The sequence below is a fragment of the Phaethon aethereus genome, assembly GCF_964289735.1.
Source record: "Phaethon aethereus genome assembly, chromosome: 3".
In the NCBI taxonomy this organism is placed as follows: domain Eukaryota; kingdom Metazoa; phylum Chordata; class Aves; order Phaethontiformes; family Phaethontidae; genus Phaethon; species Phaethon aethereus.
Window position 1 is genome coordinate 100901234 of NC_138576.1, and position 15648 is coordinate 100916881.

The window sequence follows — 15648 nt, forward strand, 5'->3', positions numbered from 1 at the left end:
ATACTAAATACAGTGCTTTAAAACAATGACAACCTTGCAGGTGTCTGTTACTCTTATATGCTTAACATCTAAATTATCTTTCAGGTTTGCATTGATGCTTTAGGTTTGCTTTGTGAAACCCATCGTAGCACGGAAATTGTGTCTGTGGAAGAAATGCAACTAATCCAATTTTTTATGATGTACAACTTGAACAGCCAGTCTCCTTCAGTAAGGCAACAGATATGTTCTTTACTGAGAAAGGTAATTTAAAACTATAAACGATATCTAATGTGCTTATATAATAAGTTATACAGCATTTAAAAATAAATAATTCTGATGATGTTATGAAGTTGCTCGTCTGAAAGAGTAGAAGCTCTAAGACCAGGACTATGTTGTATGTATTACGCAACGGAATGATGATAAGTCATCTTAGGCAAGGATGGCTTAAACAAAAAATTAAGTGATAGGCACAGTAACTTAATCGTGAATGGTAGTGAGTGTTACTTAACCTGTCAGCATATGCGTACTTTGCCGATAGTGAAACAACATGCCGTAGAGTAAGCAAGGAACCATGTGTTGCCTTTGCTGTGGACTAGGAGTGTGCTTAGGCACTTACCGGACCTCAGGCGTGTTCAGTGTCACTTGATCAGCCTCAGCACCCTGACTTGGAAGACAGAGTAGAGGAGTATTGAGGGAACAGCATGACGTGTGTTGTTACAGTCTGCAGGGACTGAGTGTGTCAACATTGTGGAAGTTGCCAAGCTCATGTATGGGAGATCATGGTAGAAGAATGTGGATAAAATGAGGAAGCCATGTATGTATAAACAACATTTTGGAAGATGTTAATGGCAAAAGAAGACAGTGTGGAAGGAGAAAATAATTAAGTTGAGATGGGGGAAAAGTGAGGGAATAGATTTGGCAGAAATGAGAGAGCAGAAGTCCGTCTCTTTCCATTCTTGCCTGGTGCAGACTGAGGAATATGAGATGGAAAAATTGTGTTACAGAGAGTAAAATAAGAAAGGAAATAATACTAGTAGGCAATAAAAGAGCCGGGGGAAACCCTCCTGAGGCAGTCAAGCTCTGAAGCTGTAAAAATTATATGCATTAATTGAGCTTTTTTTTATAGAGGATCATATGTTTCACAGCTAAATGGGGAGGTGGGAGGAGAAGACTAAGCATGAATTTAAGGAGGAAGGTGGAAAAAGGTGTTGGAGGTGCAGAGGGAGAGAAAAGAGGTTGGTCGCAAGAGATATGTGGAGCAAAAAACTTGGTTTTGGAGAGGAGAGAGAAGGATCTGTTCTGTGTAACACTGTGTGCAAACTTACAAGCAATACGATCTGGAAATTAAGCTGAAAATCGCCCTTTCCCTTATTTATCTGTCAATGATTCTTGCCTTACGCATGTTTTGCTTTTGTTTTAAAAGTTATTTTGTAGGATACAAGAAAGTTCCCAGGTGATTTATAAATTGGAGCAAAATAAAACGAAGCAAGAGTTACTTGAAATCTCAACTAAAAGTCATCCTTTGGGGATTTTGCAGCAATACAGAGTAAGTTAGACTGCTAGAGATACATGTGTAAAAGGTGGGACAGGATTTCTGAAAGATAGTTAATTGTTCTCGAGAACACTTCTGGGTAAGTTAGGCTGTGACTGTGTTAAGAAATAGTGCCGTGCAGAAGGAAGCAAAACAGTGCTGAGGACCTTGTCCACTCTATATGCGCTCGTGCAAGTTAATTTTGACTAAATGTACTGTTGTCTCATGAACTGAGTGCCCATTAGTATTTGGAGGGTATCTTTAAGCTTAATTTTTTCCAAAAGCAGTCAAGGTTATTTTCTGAGGGATTGTTCCATGATTGAACTGAAACAGCGGTAAGTGGGGAGTGACTGGAGATGTACCCCCAATCCAAACTAAAATTTTCAGGTAAATGTTCTCTCAGTTTAGTAGCAAGTTTTAAATGATGTATGTTACTTGGACTTGAAATAGAAATCCCTTGAGCTTCAGCCTTTTCATTCTCTCCAGAATGATCAGTGAGAGAATGAATGACAGAGCTTCAGTGTGAAGACTTCTTTTTGTATTTGTCCTTTTTCTTTATTTGAAGGCTTATAAAATCAGCTTTTTTCTGTTAAACTGTTTCTTGTCTTGAGTTCTGCTTTTCTTGTTTGACTGTTTTTCAAGGTTTTGATACAATGGCCATCTTTTTCTGGGAGTGGGGAAGGGGAACTTTTTTTTGAAATCAAACAATTATCCAGTCTTCAGTCTATACTATGAAACAAGAAATTTGTCAGTACTACGAAGATAGGCCTCCCATTGCTCCAAAACTAACTGCAAGGTCATAATTTTTTGAGTAACATGTAAAGCAGAATGTCCTGAGTTCAGTTACTTTGACATTTGTTTGTAGGGCAGCAAGCAAACTGTCTTAAAATCTCTTTTGTGATTTTTCAGCATTTCATGTCAGCTGTATGTGACAGACTTTTCGAGGCACTGTTTCCTGGTTCATCACACCCAACTAGATTTTCTGTGCTCACTATTTTAGGATCAATAGCAGAAATATTTTCCGTTCCAAAAGGTGAGAAGTCTAATGTACAGGCTGTAGGAATGGGAGGTATTGAAGAAGATTCTTTTATGCCAGCTAGTTAATTTCTGTCAAAATAAAATGGTATTCTTAGTACTTAATTTGTATGACATTTCCTGTGTTGCTTTCATTTAGCTGAAGGAAGGATAGTAAGTTTTATTGGAAAATGGAATGTTGAAGTAAATACAAATATTTATGGCCTATTGAATGTCTTCCATGAATTGGTATTTTCTTGCATAGCCTGTTTTTAGCACAGTTTTTCAGTGAATTTTTGTTAGAATAAAGAAAGCTTTTGGACAAGCTTCAATATATTTGATAACTTTACCCCCTTTTTTTTTCTGTTCTAACATCTTTATAATAGGTAATTTAAAAATTTGAGACCATAAAAACCCTTGATTGAGAATGCTTGCCTATCATAATGATATTACTGTATGAAATAAGGAACACTTTAATTGGACAGTGTATGATATTGTGCTGCTGCTGTTGTAATTTTTCTTCACAATGTTATGACAGCTTCAATTCAAGAAGTATTAGAGCCTTGGAGTATTGATGGTCTTTCTAAACCTTGTGTCGGGATCGTATGGCCAACATTAAAAAAAAGTCTTCAGTCTTAAATTGTAATTATCATTTTTTAAAAAATAATTGAGACATGTAAGATAAAAGTTGCTTTTGAGGGAGAGGAAAAAAGTACCTTCTTGGTGGGTCGTCTTTTCTCAAAACCCTTGATAAATCATGAGCACGTTAATTTTATTATTACAAGTTTGTGGTATGTTGTTGCTGTTTGTTTGGTTTGGGTTTTTTTTTAATAGAAAGTTGCCTTGAGAGTTATTTATAGCAGCGTTAGGATTTTAGAAGCCTGACATTACTTTTATGAAGGAGATTTAGCTGGTGCTGGGTTCTGTGCTGGAATGTGGTACACTTCTTTACATCTTAAAATTTCTGTCTACTTTACAGCATTAGGTCAGTTGCCAGAAGTCAGACTCCTTTAAATCTAAATTAAAAGCAAAAAATTGTAATGGCTTCCATTTTAGGGTGTTATTCTTATCACCCACACCTCCACACCCCCCTAAAAAACCCCTGCCACAAAACACACCGAAGTTTTAAACTTTTTTTGAAAGGAATTATGTTCTAATATTACATACTTTCAGGAAAAGAATTTTTAAGTATAGCTAAAATAAAGGTTATTCTCAGTGCTGAATTTAATGTGAATAAATGGGATTCTGGGTTTGGCAATAAGCTACTTTCTGTATTACTGAGAGTCATTTTTTGGATATGGTAACCTTTTTTGAACAGTAAACATGGCATTTTAAGACCTATTAAGAGAAGTAAGTAATGCTTTAGCTAAAATTTCACTTCAATGCTTCTGTTAGTATAACTAAGCAAAATATGAATGCAGTGCTTATTCTGGAAAGAATTACAGCAAAACTATGTGAGGCATTGATTTCTTTGAACAGGCCAGGCACAAGTTTTTCAGCTGGATCAGGAGATTGATTCTACTCGTGTCCAAACTTTGATCCAGTGTTTTGCCAGTACTTTTGAAGAAGTGAAAATTCTAGCGTTTGAGGTTTTGATGAAACTACGTGATGTTGCATTTAATTTACAGGTATGTAACTAAAAGTAGTTCAAAGGCAGTAATTTCGTGAAAGGTGAATGTTATGTATTAAGCCAGGTAATTGGATTAGGGACAAAGCATAATGCTGAAAATGGGAAGTCAGTCCAAGTTGACTGCAGTAGTGTTCATCCCTAGCATCTTCTATATATTTTCACACAGCTTCTGCCCTTAATGAAGAAGCCTTGTTTCACTAATGGATGAAGGAGTTTGGGCAGTTCATTGGGTATGACGGTGAACTATCAAAGAAATAGTTAATGCAAGCTCCTTGCTTAGCTGTGGATTCCCTTTGTAAATCATAGAAATATTAAGGTTGGAAAAGACCTTTAAGATCATCAAGTCCAGCCGTCAACCCAACACCACCATGCCCACTAAACCATGTCCTGAAGTGCCACGTCTACACATTTTTTTGAATACTTCCAGTGATGGTGACTCCACCACCTCCCTGGGCAGCCTGTTCCAATGCTTGACCACTCTCTCGGTGAAGAAGTTTTTCCTAATACCTAGGCTAAACCTCCCCTGGTGCAACTTGAGGCCATTTCCTCTCATTCTAAATCTAAATGATTGAGGCATTTTGACTTGGTTACTCTTGTATTTTAAGAAATTCAGCTCTGTGTTTCTTTTCCTTTCTGATTGGTCTCAGATTTCATTTTTTGATTGTCTTTTTATTTCTCCCAGATTTTACCCTTTGACTCAATACTGTTTTTTCTGTTTATTACTTCATAAAAAGTTACTTTTAAATTCAAAAGTACAGGTGAACAAATACTGCTTCCCAATAAACCATGCTGCTTTGTGATGTCTGTTAGCAGATAAAATACAGTATTTTGAAAACAAAAACATCTTCCTGTGAAGTGCAGCATGTTTGAATACTGCTTTATAAATTACTGTCTCCATCCTCAATGCGTGTGTAGTTGTATCTTTGCTAAATACATACACATGCATGCTTTTAGTCGAAGGTGATCAGTGTACAGAATAAGTGTTTTCTTAAGAAATATGTACCAGCAAACTTACTGAAAAGCAGGGTCTTAGGTTGCAGGGTGCAAAGCAGCTTAATTAAATCAATATGGGAGCTCAATAAAATGAGCAGTATTTTTTTTTTTCCCCAGGATTATGAAAATGTACATCTCCTGTTCCAAGCAGCAATGGATCTTAGCACCAGTACCAAGCCATACGATTGTGTCACTGCTTCATATTTGTTGAACTTCTTAGTACATCATAAAGGGCTACAGCATATTTGTTTAGGAAAACATGTTGAGCATAAACCCCAGATGGATGAAAACACATCATTAAGTACAGTGGAGAAGAACACTTTAGCAGGTAAGCTTTTAGGGAAATTACACCCCACCCCTGTTTTTTGTATTTATTTGAAATCTGACTGCTTTTCCTTGAGGCTTTTGGTAGGAGGCATAATGAGTAAAAGATGCTGATTTCTAATAGGATTTAAAATATATTTTGTTTTGCTGTTAAGAAGCCAGGTGCCTTAGTAAGATCTTAATCTAGTCCTGTTCGTGTTGAGGCTATCGCATGTTCTCAGAAGATGGCTTTTGTTACTATTTTGATCAGAGGGAAGGTGACATTGAGGCCCTGGTAGTTAGCGTGATGAAGCTGTGTACATAAAGTACAGGAAAGGAACCTCTGCTTCCTCTAAGAGCTTGCTCACCCAGAGCAAAGGCAGTCATGGTTGGTTTGTGTCATTCCAGTACTTCATATTTGTAGTGCTGCCCCTGGGAGCTTTGTTCACTTGGAACCGTTTTTCTGAGTGGTTTGCAGTCCTTTGTATATGTTGCTACAGTAATTAGGCTTTGCATGTGAGATATTTTTCTTTGTTTTAGTGTCTCTGGATGAAAGCTGAGAGGCTGTAGGCCTGGCAGATTTGGCAAATTAGTTAAACAGTCTTCCTCCACCGCTGTAATTTGCAATAAAACTAAAATCTTTAAATTCATTATTTGTAATAAAACATTGGATGTAATTTGTAGTAAACTTGCTATTGTATACTTTTTTGTGCCGTTATTGGCCTCTATGCAGATGCCTGTGAATGCTTTCTTTATATGCAGTGAAATAATGATTTTGAGACATGGTTGTGGTTGCCATACATGAAGAAAACGCATGGGTAACTTCATGTCTCATTGTTACAGAGTATCTCCTGTTGATAGTTATACGTAGTTCATTATTAGGCTCTGTAATTCATTTTGATTCTGACATTGAGATGCTGCATGGCATAAATGTAAATAAAATAGGCATGTGTATCCTTGAAGATCGGGCAGCTTCTTTAGTGGCAAATTTAAGATTCAAGTATTTAACCGTAAGCTTCTGTTCTTTAATACTCTGCTGAACTGTTTGTTCTATTAACCTGGCCCTAAGGGAGAAGTCTGACTTACAGTATGCGGTCGGTTATTTCACTTGACTTCTTCAGAAGCTGTGGGATTGTCCCCGAGTACAGGATCTGTGTTGTGCTATTCACAGCTGCTGTTTGATTCAGGTAGACAGACTAAATTGCCTACAACAAATATTGCTGGAGTTTAGGTAACTGAAAATCAACAATAATTTTTATTTAAAACAACAAAAGAGAAAAGTGCAAACAAGGAAATTGCTGTGCATTTTCCATTGAATTGTTGTGTAAACAGACTTTTTTCCTATTCCTTTAAAGCAGATTTGTTTCTTAGACAATCTAATATATGCATGTATAATGCTAATCTCTATTTTTTAAAATTTTAGTTATCAAGCTTTTGTTGGTGAATGTTGAAGAAGAAGTATTTCAAGCTAAGAAGTCTCTGCTTCAAGCAGCAGCGTCATTCCCAATGTATGGGAGAGTGCATTGTATAACAGGGGCTTTGCAGCAATTACCTTTTAAGTAAGTAAATCATATGGCTAAATAGTGAGTCCTAACTCCGTATTTAAGCACAGTGGAAGAGCTGCTCAGGAGAACATAAAAGCATACAGTGTTACTAGTAATGAAATCCAGTACCTGTGTCTTTTAGAACTCTTACGGGCTGCAGTGCTGTTTAGCTAGCTGTTGGATACTTCCTTCTTGTGTATTAAACTCTGTCTTACAACCTTTCAAACTGTACCCTACTTATAGTTTTCATAAATACTGTTGTGGAATTTTTTGTAATTTTGGTTTTTTCTTTTAAATATAAAATTGTTTTTAATCTGTGTTGTGTTGGTTTTTGTTCATTGTTTTTTAAAGTAACTTGACATTGGTAGCTGAGTGGAAGGAAATGGTGGCCAAGCTCATTCTGATGTCATACAAACTCTCTGCTGTAGTATCACCAGTAGTGCAGAGCTCATCACCAGAGGGTCTTATTCCAATGGATAGTGAATCAGGTAAACAAACAAACAAAGAAAAGCCCAAAAGAATTCTGTTAAAATCTGAAGCTCCTGAAGTTCTATTTGTCTTGCAGCGATTCAAAACTAAAGCTAGCCCCCCTCCCTTTCAGTTTTTCATGTTCTGTCACAATCTTAAGCCATTCTTTTAACTTCTGATAGAGGTTGTCCTGACTTCTGCACTAAAAAAAAATAAAAAAAAATTGTGGATTGTGTTGTCACATCAAAACAGATGACTGTAAAGTCCAGTTTTCTTTCTTCCCTAATCCTCCTGATCACCATAGTTTTCTATTTGTTTTTTACCGCTAATAGCTTTGTTTTGTACTTGCATACCCAAAATTAATTACATTTGTATAAAGAACAGGAAGTAAAAAACAAAACTATCTTAAATATTCCTCTTGTTTACTGTGTAGAAAGTACTGGTCGCCTGCAGATGATTCTGCATGAGATACAACCACAGGACACAAATGATTATTTTATGCAAGCAAAAATTTTGAAAGAACACTGCAAAGTAGATTCTGAAAAGCTGGCTGACCACAGGCCAATGGAAAGTATTTGCACAGAAATGAGAGGTAAATCCAATGCTGTATTAGTAATTAAATTAAGATATTCTTTATAGACCAGGCACTTTATGTGGGTGATCAAAATTGGAAGTTACTTGCTCCATGTAACGTTTCTGTTCTTCAATAAATCTGTCAGAAGCTAGTTATTCATGGGCATGGTTTAAGGACTAATTCATTGTGTTGCTGGAAGATTGTGGTTAATCTCTCTTAGAGCACAAGTGAAAATGAGTTGTTTTGATATTGGCCTAGACTCTATTGCCTTAGCGGCACTGGCCAGGTAATCTTTAACACCTTTTCTGTCAAGCATCGCTTTTAATGCGTTTCTTGTAACTGATTTCCGTCTCCACTGTACACAGGTGGGGAATACCTTCATGCAATAAAACTTGTTGCATGAAATTACATAAGCAGAAGCTTCTGTTTGAAAGATTCCAGTGGTAAAATGTTAGATGGTATTTGTTTTGTTCAATGAATAGCAGCTATGAAATCGAACCTTACAGTGATAAAGGAGTTGTAAACTTTGTAGTACTTAGTGTATGCCAGCATAAACTTATAGAATATCTGTACATTTTTACATTTAACAGCTCATGCAAGCTTTTTAAAGCTTTCAAATAATTGAACTTTCTTTCCTCCCGTGTTTTTTTCCCCCGTGTTTTAAAATAGCTTTGGTTGGGCCATATGTTTTGTTTCATGAAAGCAAGTCTGTAAATACGGTAAAGTGGCACAGTGGCCACCAGATGGGGATGTTGCGTTAGAAACGTGATCCCTTTGCCTGTCCTCTTCCTATGGGGGCATCTGGGTTAAAAACCAGGTAACGTACAGTGATGGCTTGATGACTGACGTTGAGTTTGCTGGAGCCTGGCTCCAGAGTTGTAGGTGTTTATACACTTCAGTGTGCAGGTGAATATGAATTGTGACCAAAAGACACTCTTCAAAATATCAGTTTCCTGGTGAAATGGTATACTGCTGCTTTTTCCAAGTGGAAAAAAGTACAGTGAGTGTTTAGGAGTGGAAGCAATTAGGATCAGCAGAACTGAATTATCTTTTGAGCTAACAAGTTTAGATTTTTTTTTTCATAGTTAATTGTGTTTTTTAAGAAGATCAGGCTAATTAAAATTTAAATTACAAGTCTGTGTCTGTGAACTCTGAGTTACACTATTACATTTGTTGATTTTTTATTTTTAAGGTAAAGACAGACAAACATGTGATGTCACAGCCCAAATGGTTCTTGTATGTTGCTGGAGAAGCATGAAGGAAGTATCTCTGCTCTTAGGGACACTGTGTAAACTTTTGCCTTCACAGGCTGCATCTGAACCTTCAGATGAGCTGATTACTGTAGAACAGGTAGGGAAGTACTTATTATAAAACCTTCACTTTCTGGTGGGGATGTAAGGCAGTTTTCAGAAAACTTTTTTCTTAAGTTTACATTCTGAATGGGATAAGTATTTTTTTTTATTGCCATGTTCTCATGGTTTTTCTTGTTTTATTATACTTGGTTAACAGTCTACTTTACCAAAAAGTGGTATTCGGAAGGCATAACTATAGCAGTAGATAAGCGAAGAAGTTGTTGTACATAGCTAACAAACTCAAGGAATATTAATTCTAATTGTATTTGGTTATTTATAAGATGTATGCTGTGTTCAGGCATACCAATGCACCTCTCTCTATGTATATATGTATTGGTATATATTAGGCATTGATAGAGTTGCTAAAAATCATCTAAACTGACTTATATTCAAAGAGTCTTCTGTTTCATTTTGAATCCTAGATGCTGGGAGTTTGGTTAAAGCTCTTCATTAATTGAGCTTCATAATAAATAATTCTGAAAGTCAAATATGCTGACTAGTCATAGTCATGTCCTAGGTAGGGGACTGAGTTATGAATAATTTGTATGTAATGTGACTCTCTTTTTCCTCCAATTTTTTTGATTTAAGAGATCAGAAATTTAATACGCCGTCTGTGTCTCTTGTAGAATCTTGAGTGCGGTGTTTACAAGAAATTAGATTACCACAGGCATTTATTTGGGAAATATTTTGTTTATTAAATTTCTGTTTTTAATTGATGACCTTTTCATTTCCATATGGTTTCAACAAAACCAGTCTCTACACGGAATATTGAAATATGCAAGACATACTATTTCCCAAGCTCTCTTTCTTTCCAACAGAAAATGTTTGTTTATTTTTTCCTTAGGTGTTAGATAATTAATTGTATAATGTACTGCAGATCTTATTTCTTATGTAATGTTGGGGTGCCAAAATAGTGTTAGTATGTATTCTTGCATTGTCTCTGGTTAACAGCTGTGCTTGTATTGTTGCAGAGGTCTGCAGGATAGATGAGAGAACAGATGCATGTTGCCACCATTATGTTCCTTAATCTGTTCCAAGTCAAAAAAGAATTGGTATTTCAGATCTAACTGTAGCATCTTTATCTTTATTTGGAAAGCAGACATTAGTAGTTACACTTTAAGAAGTGCTATGTTATTAAACAACATATCTTCTTTTCCTGTAGATGCCTCATTAGATTCTTTATGCTTCTGATGTCTCCCTGTAAAACAGAATTGTCTGCATTCTAATTTGAAGAATGCTAATTGATGAGAAGTCAGTTTGAAATCCTGATTTTCCTCAGACTTGTAAGAAAATACCCAAGGAAATTCAGTTTGGCTGAATGTATAACAAATATTGTAGGAAAAAAACCATAGGCATTTTCTCTACTTTTTGTAACTGGTATTACCCTATTGTAAAAAAAAAAAAGGGGGGGGGGGAGATGTCATCATAAATTACTAGAAATGTCAATATGAGAACTGCTGTGGCTTCAGACTTTTAATAACTAAACCACTTTTCAGTGTTGAGAAATAAGGGAATTGGATTTTGGTATCTTATGCATGTAAAGCTTTCCCTTCAAGTTGTCCATTCTCTTTCTTTATCCTGTAAGTATAAAAAAAGATGTAAGAATACAGAGGGGGAAAACTCGAGAGAAACCTTGATCGTATTGCCTTAAGCCAGGGCTAAGGAACTGTTGAAAAAAATCTGGTAGCGCTGTTTTGCCATTCTATGTCATCCTGTTGCAAAGCCTTCCTTGTCTTGGACCTTGCTTCATGTCTAGGTCAGTAACTGTGTTTAAATTGTACCTTATGAGATCAGTGCTATTGTCGCTATTTATTCACACAAAAGATCATAGTGTTGAATTTGCACATAGTCTTTTGATTATTTTTGCCTCCTTTTTTACATGGAGCATGCAAATGAAAAGACAATGTCTTTTGGTGCTGGTCCACATTCAGAAATGGTAAGGAAGAAATTTTTCCCAATGAGGGTGGTGAAACCCTGGCACAGGTTGCCCAGAGAAGTGGTAGATGCCCCATCCCTGGAAACATTCATGGTCAGGTTGGACTAGGTGACCTTTAAAGGTCCCTTCCAACCCAAACTATTCTATGACTATATAACAGAACTGTGCTGCTTCATAGGCAGTGGTGTTAGCCAGCTGCTCGTGGAACTAATTCTTGATTCCTCTTTGTAGCTGTTAATGCTGTCGGTTGTGGTGTGTACCTACATAGGAGAAGTTGGCAGAGAGGCAGCTCTTGTCTGATACATTTTCTTTTTACTAGAAGTTGGGGAAATACCAAATTTGCACTCTCCTTGTCTTTTCAGTAAGAGGGTGGGTTTGCATGGCGTTTCAATGCCACTGTGTGCATATAACATGTTCAGCAGATGTGTGTACAGAGGAGTCACAAAATACTGTTTGAATTGGCAGTCTTCAAAGCTTAAGCCATTTTGCGATGGCTGTTTTGCCTTTAAAAACAGACATAGGAAGTGCCTGAGATATCTGGAAGAATCTCTCTATTCAAATATGTATTTTATCTTTCATTTTCTATCTGACCCTTAAAGTCCAGAGATGGCAGGCTCAAAGCTTTGCATGATAAGACAGTCAATACGAACAGTATCATGTCCTAGAAACCACTACATAATCAACAAAATGATACTGATTAAGACTGTGTGTTGATTTTTGTCATATCACCTGCAAATCATGAGTGCTCCCAGCCTGGAGGAACTTGAGTCTCTTTCTCAAACTCCAGTTTATCTTTCCAGTGAAGTTTTAAGATGATTTTTGGGAGATAAGCTTGCCAGAACTGTGTACCAAAGTGAAAAGAAACAGGCAGCAGAAGTAAAGACTGTCCCAGTGCCAGGGGTTCTGCTTGTGTTAACCCAACAGTCAAAGTGAGCTGATCTGAGCCTTTGTGGTGGAACATGGAAGTACACAGAAGACTTTTAATTACTGATAACCCTCAGTACTTGTTACTTATTTGTGCCACTGGTGCAAAAGTGTGGCTCCCATTGCTGCTTTGGAGTTTGTTCTCTTCAAGGAAGAATCTAAAACAAACAAAACCCCCAAACCCACCAAAAATCAGCCTCTCCCCAATTCTGAATGTAATCAGTCTGTCTCCTCTAGATTCTAGTATGGTTGGCAATAGTTCACTGGCTACTAGCTGTTTCTAACTGTGGGATGCTTTTGCAGTCCTTTATGGGTTGAAAGCTATTCGCTCCAAATCGTTTGGGGAAAAAAAAAAAAACCAAAACCCAAACCAAAAAACCCTCTAGAATGTAGGAACCTACTTTAATGGCATCTTATTGCCAGGAAAATAGGATATGAAGGGGCAAATGTACCAACTGTTTCTCAGAGCACTTTGGGAATCTCCTGTAGAGAATTTATATCTTTAAATGCTGAGATTCTTGGTCTCAGCAGCAAGCATGGGCCTGTAAATTGTTGACTTTTGTGTTAGTAGAACCTTTTGTACTCTAGGTTTCTGACCAACATGGTCAAATATATTTAAGATATTTGCTCCCTGCTCCATATTTGAATATTTTAACTTGAACCAGGTCTGATTTCCTGTGCAAGCAAAGTTGGTAGGGTCACCTTTTCTTTCAGTTGCTGTGGATCTTCGTGATGTTGTAAAGAATGTGAATTCCTTGACTTGTTCTCCGTCCTGGTTTTATGACACAGGGAAGCTGGACGCTCATGGATGGCATGATGCTATTAGATAAGAATTTATACTTAAACACTTGCCTTGTCATTTATGAGAACTGAATTATGGCAGTGCTTTTTCTTCAAACTCTAGCCTATGAGTGGAAATGAGTGTATCTGAGTTCAATTTGAAGTAAGCCTCTATCCAATATGGCTGTTGCAGGAAGCTCAGAAATACAAAGACTAAAGCTGAAAGTTAGATGACCTCGGGGAAAAAAAAAATCCATATGAATTATTCTAAAAGCGTAAGGGTGGTGGTGGGACAGGATGGTAATTTGATTTGCATGTGTATGTTTTTATTGGTTTGGTTTTGTTTACACACTTGGAGAGTTGGTCTGTGGGTCAGTTTCTTCTGAAAAAAGGGCACTTACTCCTGCTTTTGGTCTAGAAAGCTGAAACACTGTAGGTGTATAAAGTAGCTTAAAATTCACTCCAAGAATTAACTGTTTTAGCTCAAATATCTCTAGTTATTGTTTGTTTCAGATTAGGTGGGTTTTAGCTGGAGGAAATAATACTAGACGTAGTCTCTGATTTTTTTTTTTTCCCTAATTATTGCAATTTCATTGCTTAGGTAATATGAATTACTTAACAGTAGGGTGGAAAACCATACAGCTAGATATGACATTAACTCCTCTGACATCTTAATTACTTGTCAGACTATTTATGTTATTTTATAAATAACAGAACAAGCAAAATTTTATAAGAAACTTGACATGACTTTATGCTTGATTATATATAAAAGCTTTGAATAATTTTTTGCTGCATTAACTTTTGGGAAATAGTCCTGAAGAAAATTTTGCATAATAGAATAAAGTATGTGGTATGTGTTTTAAACAAACTATATTGGAAGTTTGATTTAGACCTTGAAAATTGATAAGCATAAGAGAAAGAATAAAAAAGCATGTGTCTCTGTAGAATGAAATTGTGTGGAATTGTAAGCTTCCAAACAGCTTTAAAAACTTGATATCCTGGTAGAGCTCTTGAAAGCAACTATCAGTGCAAGTTTAATTATAGCATTTGGCTTTTTCAGCTTTTTTGTATGTAGCTGTCATTACTGCATATATACAATGTCTTTTTTAATTTTAAAATTGGTAAAGAGAATTGTGCAGAATCCTAGAACCTTAAAAATAGCTAAGGCAGATTTGTTTCCCTTTGGCAGAACTCTTTTGAAGTTTACATTTCTTATCTTTTGCAGATATTTTTGTAGATGTTTGTTTCTGCTGTTATGGTTTAGTAGATATTTTCTTTGGGATTTTAGCTAAGCATGAAGGCAAACAAGGATTATAAGTTTGTTTCCTGTGAAAATCAGGGTTATCCCATTCTTTTCTTAAAATCTGTCTGTGTTCCTCTTGGACAAACAGCTAATTTTATGTCCTTTTTTTTTTTTCTTTTTTAAGGACATAGCACTATCCCTTTAACCTGAAAAATTGAGTATAATATTTATTATCCTTAAAGTGTGGCTTTTTAATGGTGGGGCTTACAGTTGCCTTTTGCCAGTGGCCTTTTCAACCAGGGGAAGGATTTTCTGCTTTTAATTGCAGAAGTATCTTGCATATGTAAATGAATTGTTTATACATAATTTCAAACAGCTTTTTTCTTTTTTCTTTTTTAGGTTAAAAATATTGGGGACTACTTTAAACATCATCTGCTGCAGTCAAGACACAGGGGTGCCTTTGAATTGGCATATGCTGGCTTTGTGCAACTCACAGGAATGCTTTCCAGGTAGAAGATAGGCGACTTACTATGTTTTTAATATAATAATTTTACCAAACTGTGGCATCGATCCTGAAACTGTCTGTGCAAGGAGATCCTTGATTTCATCTGGAGTTTATTTGAGTTTGGTGTAGGCATGGTTAGGACATTAAGTTACATGACGTCTGTGACTTGGACTGCGTTACTTATGGTTAGAGATGGCGCTTAGGCATTGAAAGACGATACAGACATTTAATGCCTGCTCCATTTTCTCCATTTCTGGTGTGTTAGTTTACTGAGCAGCTCTCAAAGCTCTTGGGAAAAGTAGGAGTGTAGAATTTTTTCCCTCGTGCTCCCCCTTCCCTGGGCCATTGTGAAAATGAATGCCAGACTTCTTGTTTTCAGCCAGGATGTTTTCCTGGAAACTTTTATTGCTTGTCACAAAGTTGTATATTCTGACATTTGGAAGACTACCTGGCAGTGCATCACAAGATGTGATATGCAAGCTTTTTAATTCTTTTTTTTCTTTCCCCTTGTAACTTTATACTTTCCTAGAAGAACTAAATGAGCAGAATTGTCCTGAGGTCTGGGCAAGAGTGCTGGAATTTCCATTACATGCTTAGTTACCCATTTCAAGTATTGGTAATGTTTCTTTGTGATATATAGTGATTATATCATATCCATTTTTTAATAAGACAAATCAAAATCTCTACTGACTTTGTGGGTTACTAAAACATTAAGCAGTATGTATGTATCATAAAAAAAAAGGGGGCACTTAAATATATGTAGTTTTCCTCTTCTGAATTAACAGTTCTCCAAAACAGTTTTTTGATGTTGCATACTGCTTAGTATTTTTAAAGTTAAGGTATTTCAAGTAGAGCAGGCATTCCTTTGGGAA

General features: G+C 36.4%; 1 protein-coding gene across 1 annotated transcript in view; it reads left to right on the plus strand.

Annotated features, from left to right (window-relative positions):
- THADA (THADA armadillo repeat containing) overlaps positions 1-15648 on the plus strand; it is a gene marked incomplete at its 3' end in the record, with an annotated part of 166742 nt that overhangs the window by 9371 nt on the left and 141723 nt on the right. The window contains exons 12-21 of the mRNA XM_081998208.1: positions 85-240; positions 1403-1525; positions 2420-2543; positions 4004-4152; positions 5265-5475; positions 6874-7009; positions 7346-7482; positions 7896-8054; positions 9229-9386; positions 14671-14780. Coding sequence (XP_081854334.1) covers positions 85-240; positions 1403-1525; positions 2420-2543; positions 4004-4152; positions 5265-5475; positions 6874-7009; positions 7346-7482; positions 7896-8054; positions 9229-9386; positions 14671-14780 — 1463 coding nt within the window. The remainder of the gene's footprint in view (positions 1-84; positions 241-1402; positions 1526-2419; positions 2544-4003; positions 4153-5264; positions 5476-6873; positions 7010-7345; positions 7483-7895; positions 8055-9228; positions 9387-14670; positions 14781-15648) is intronic.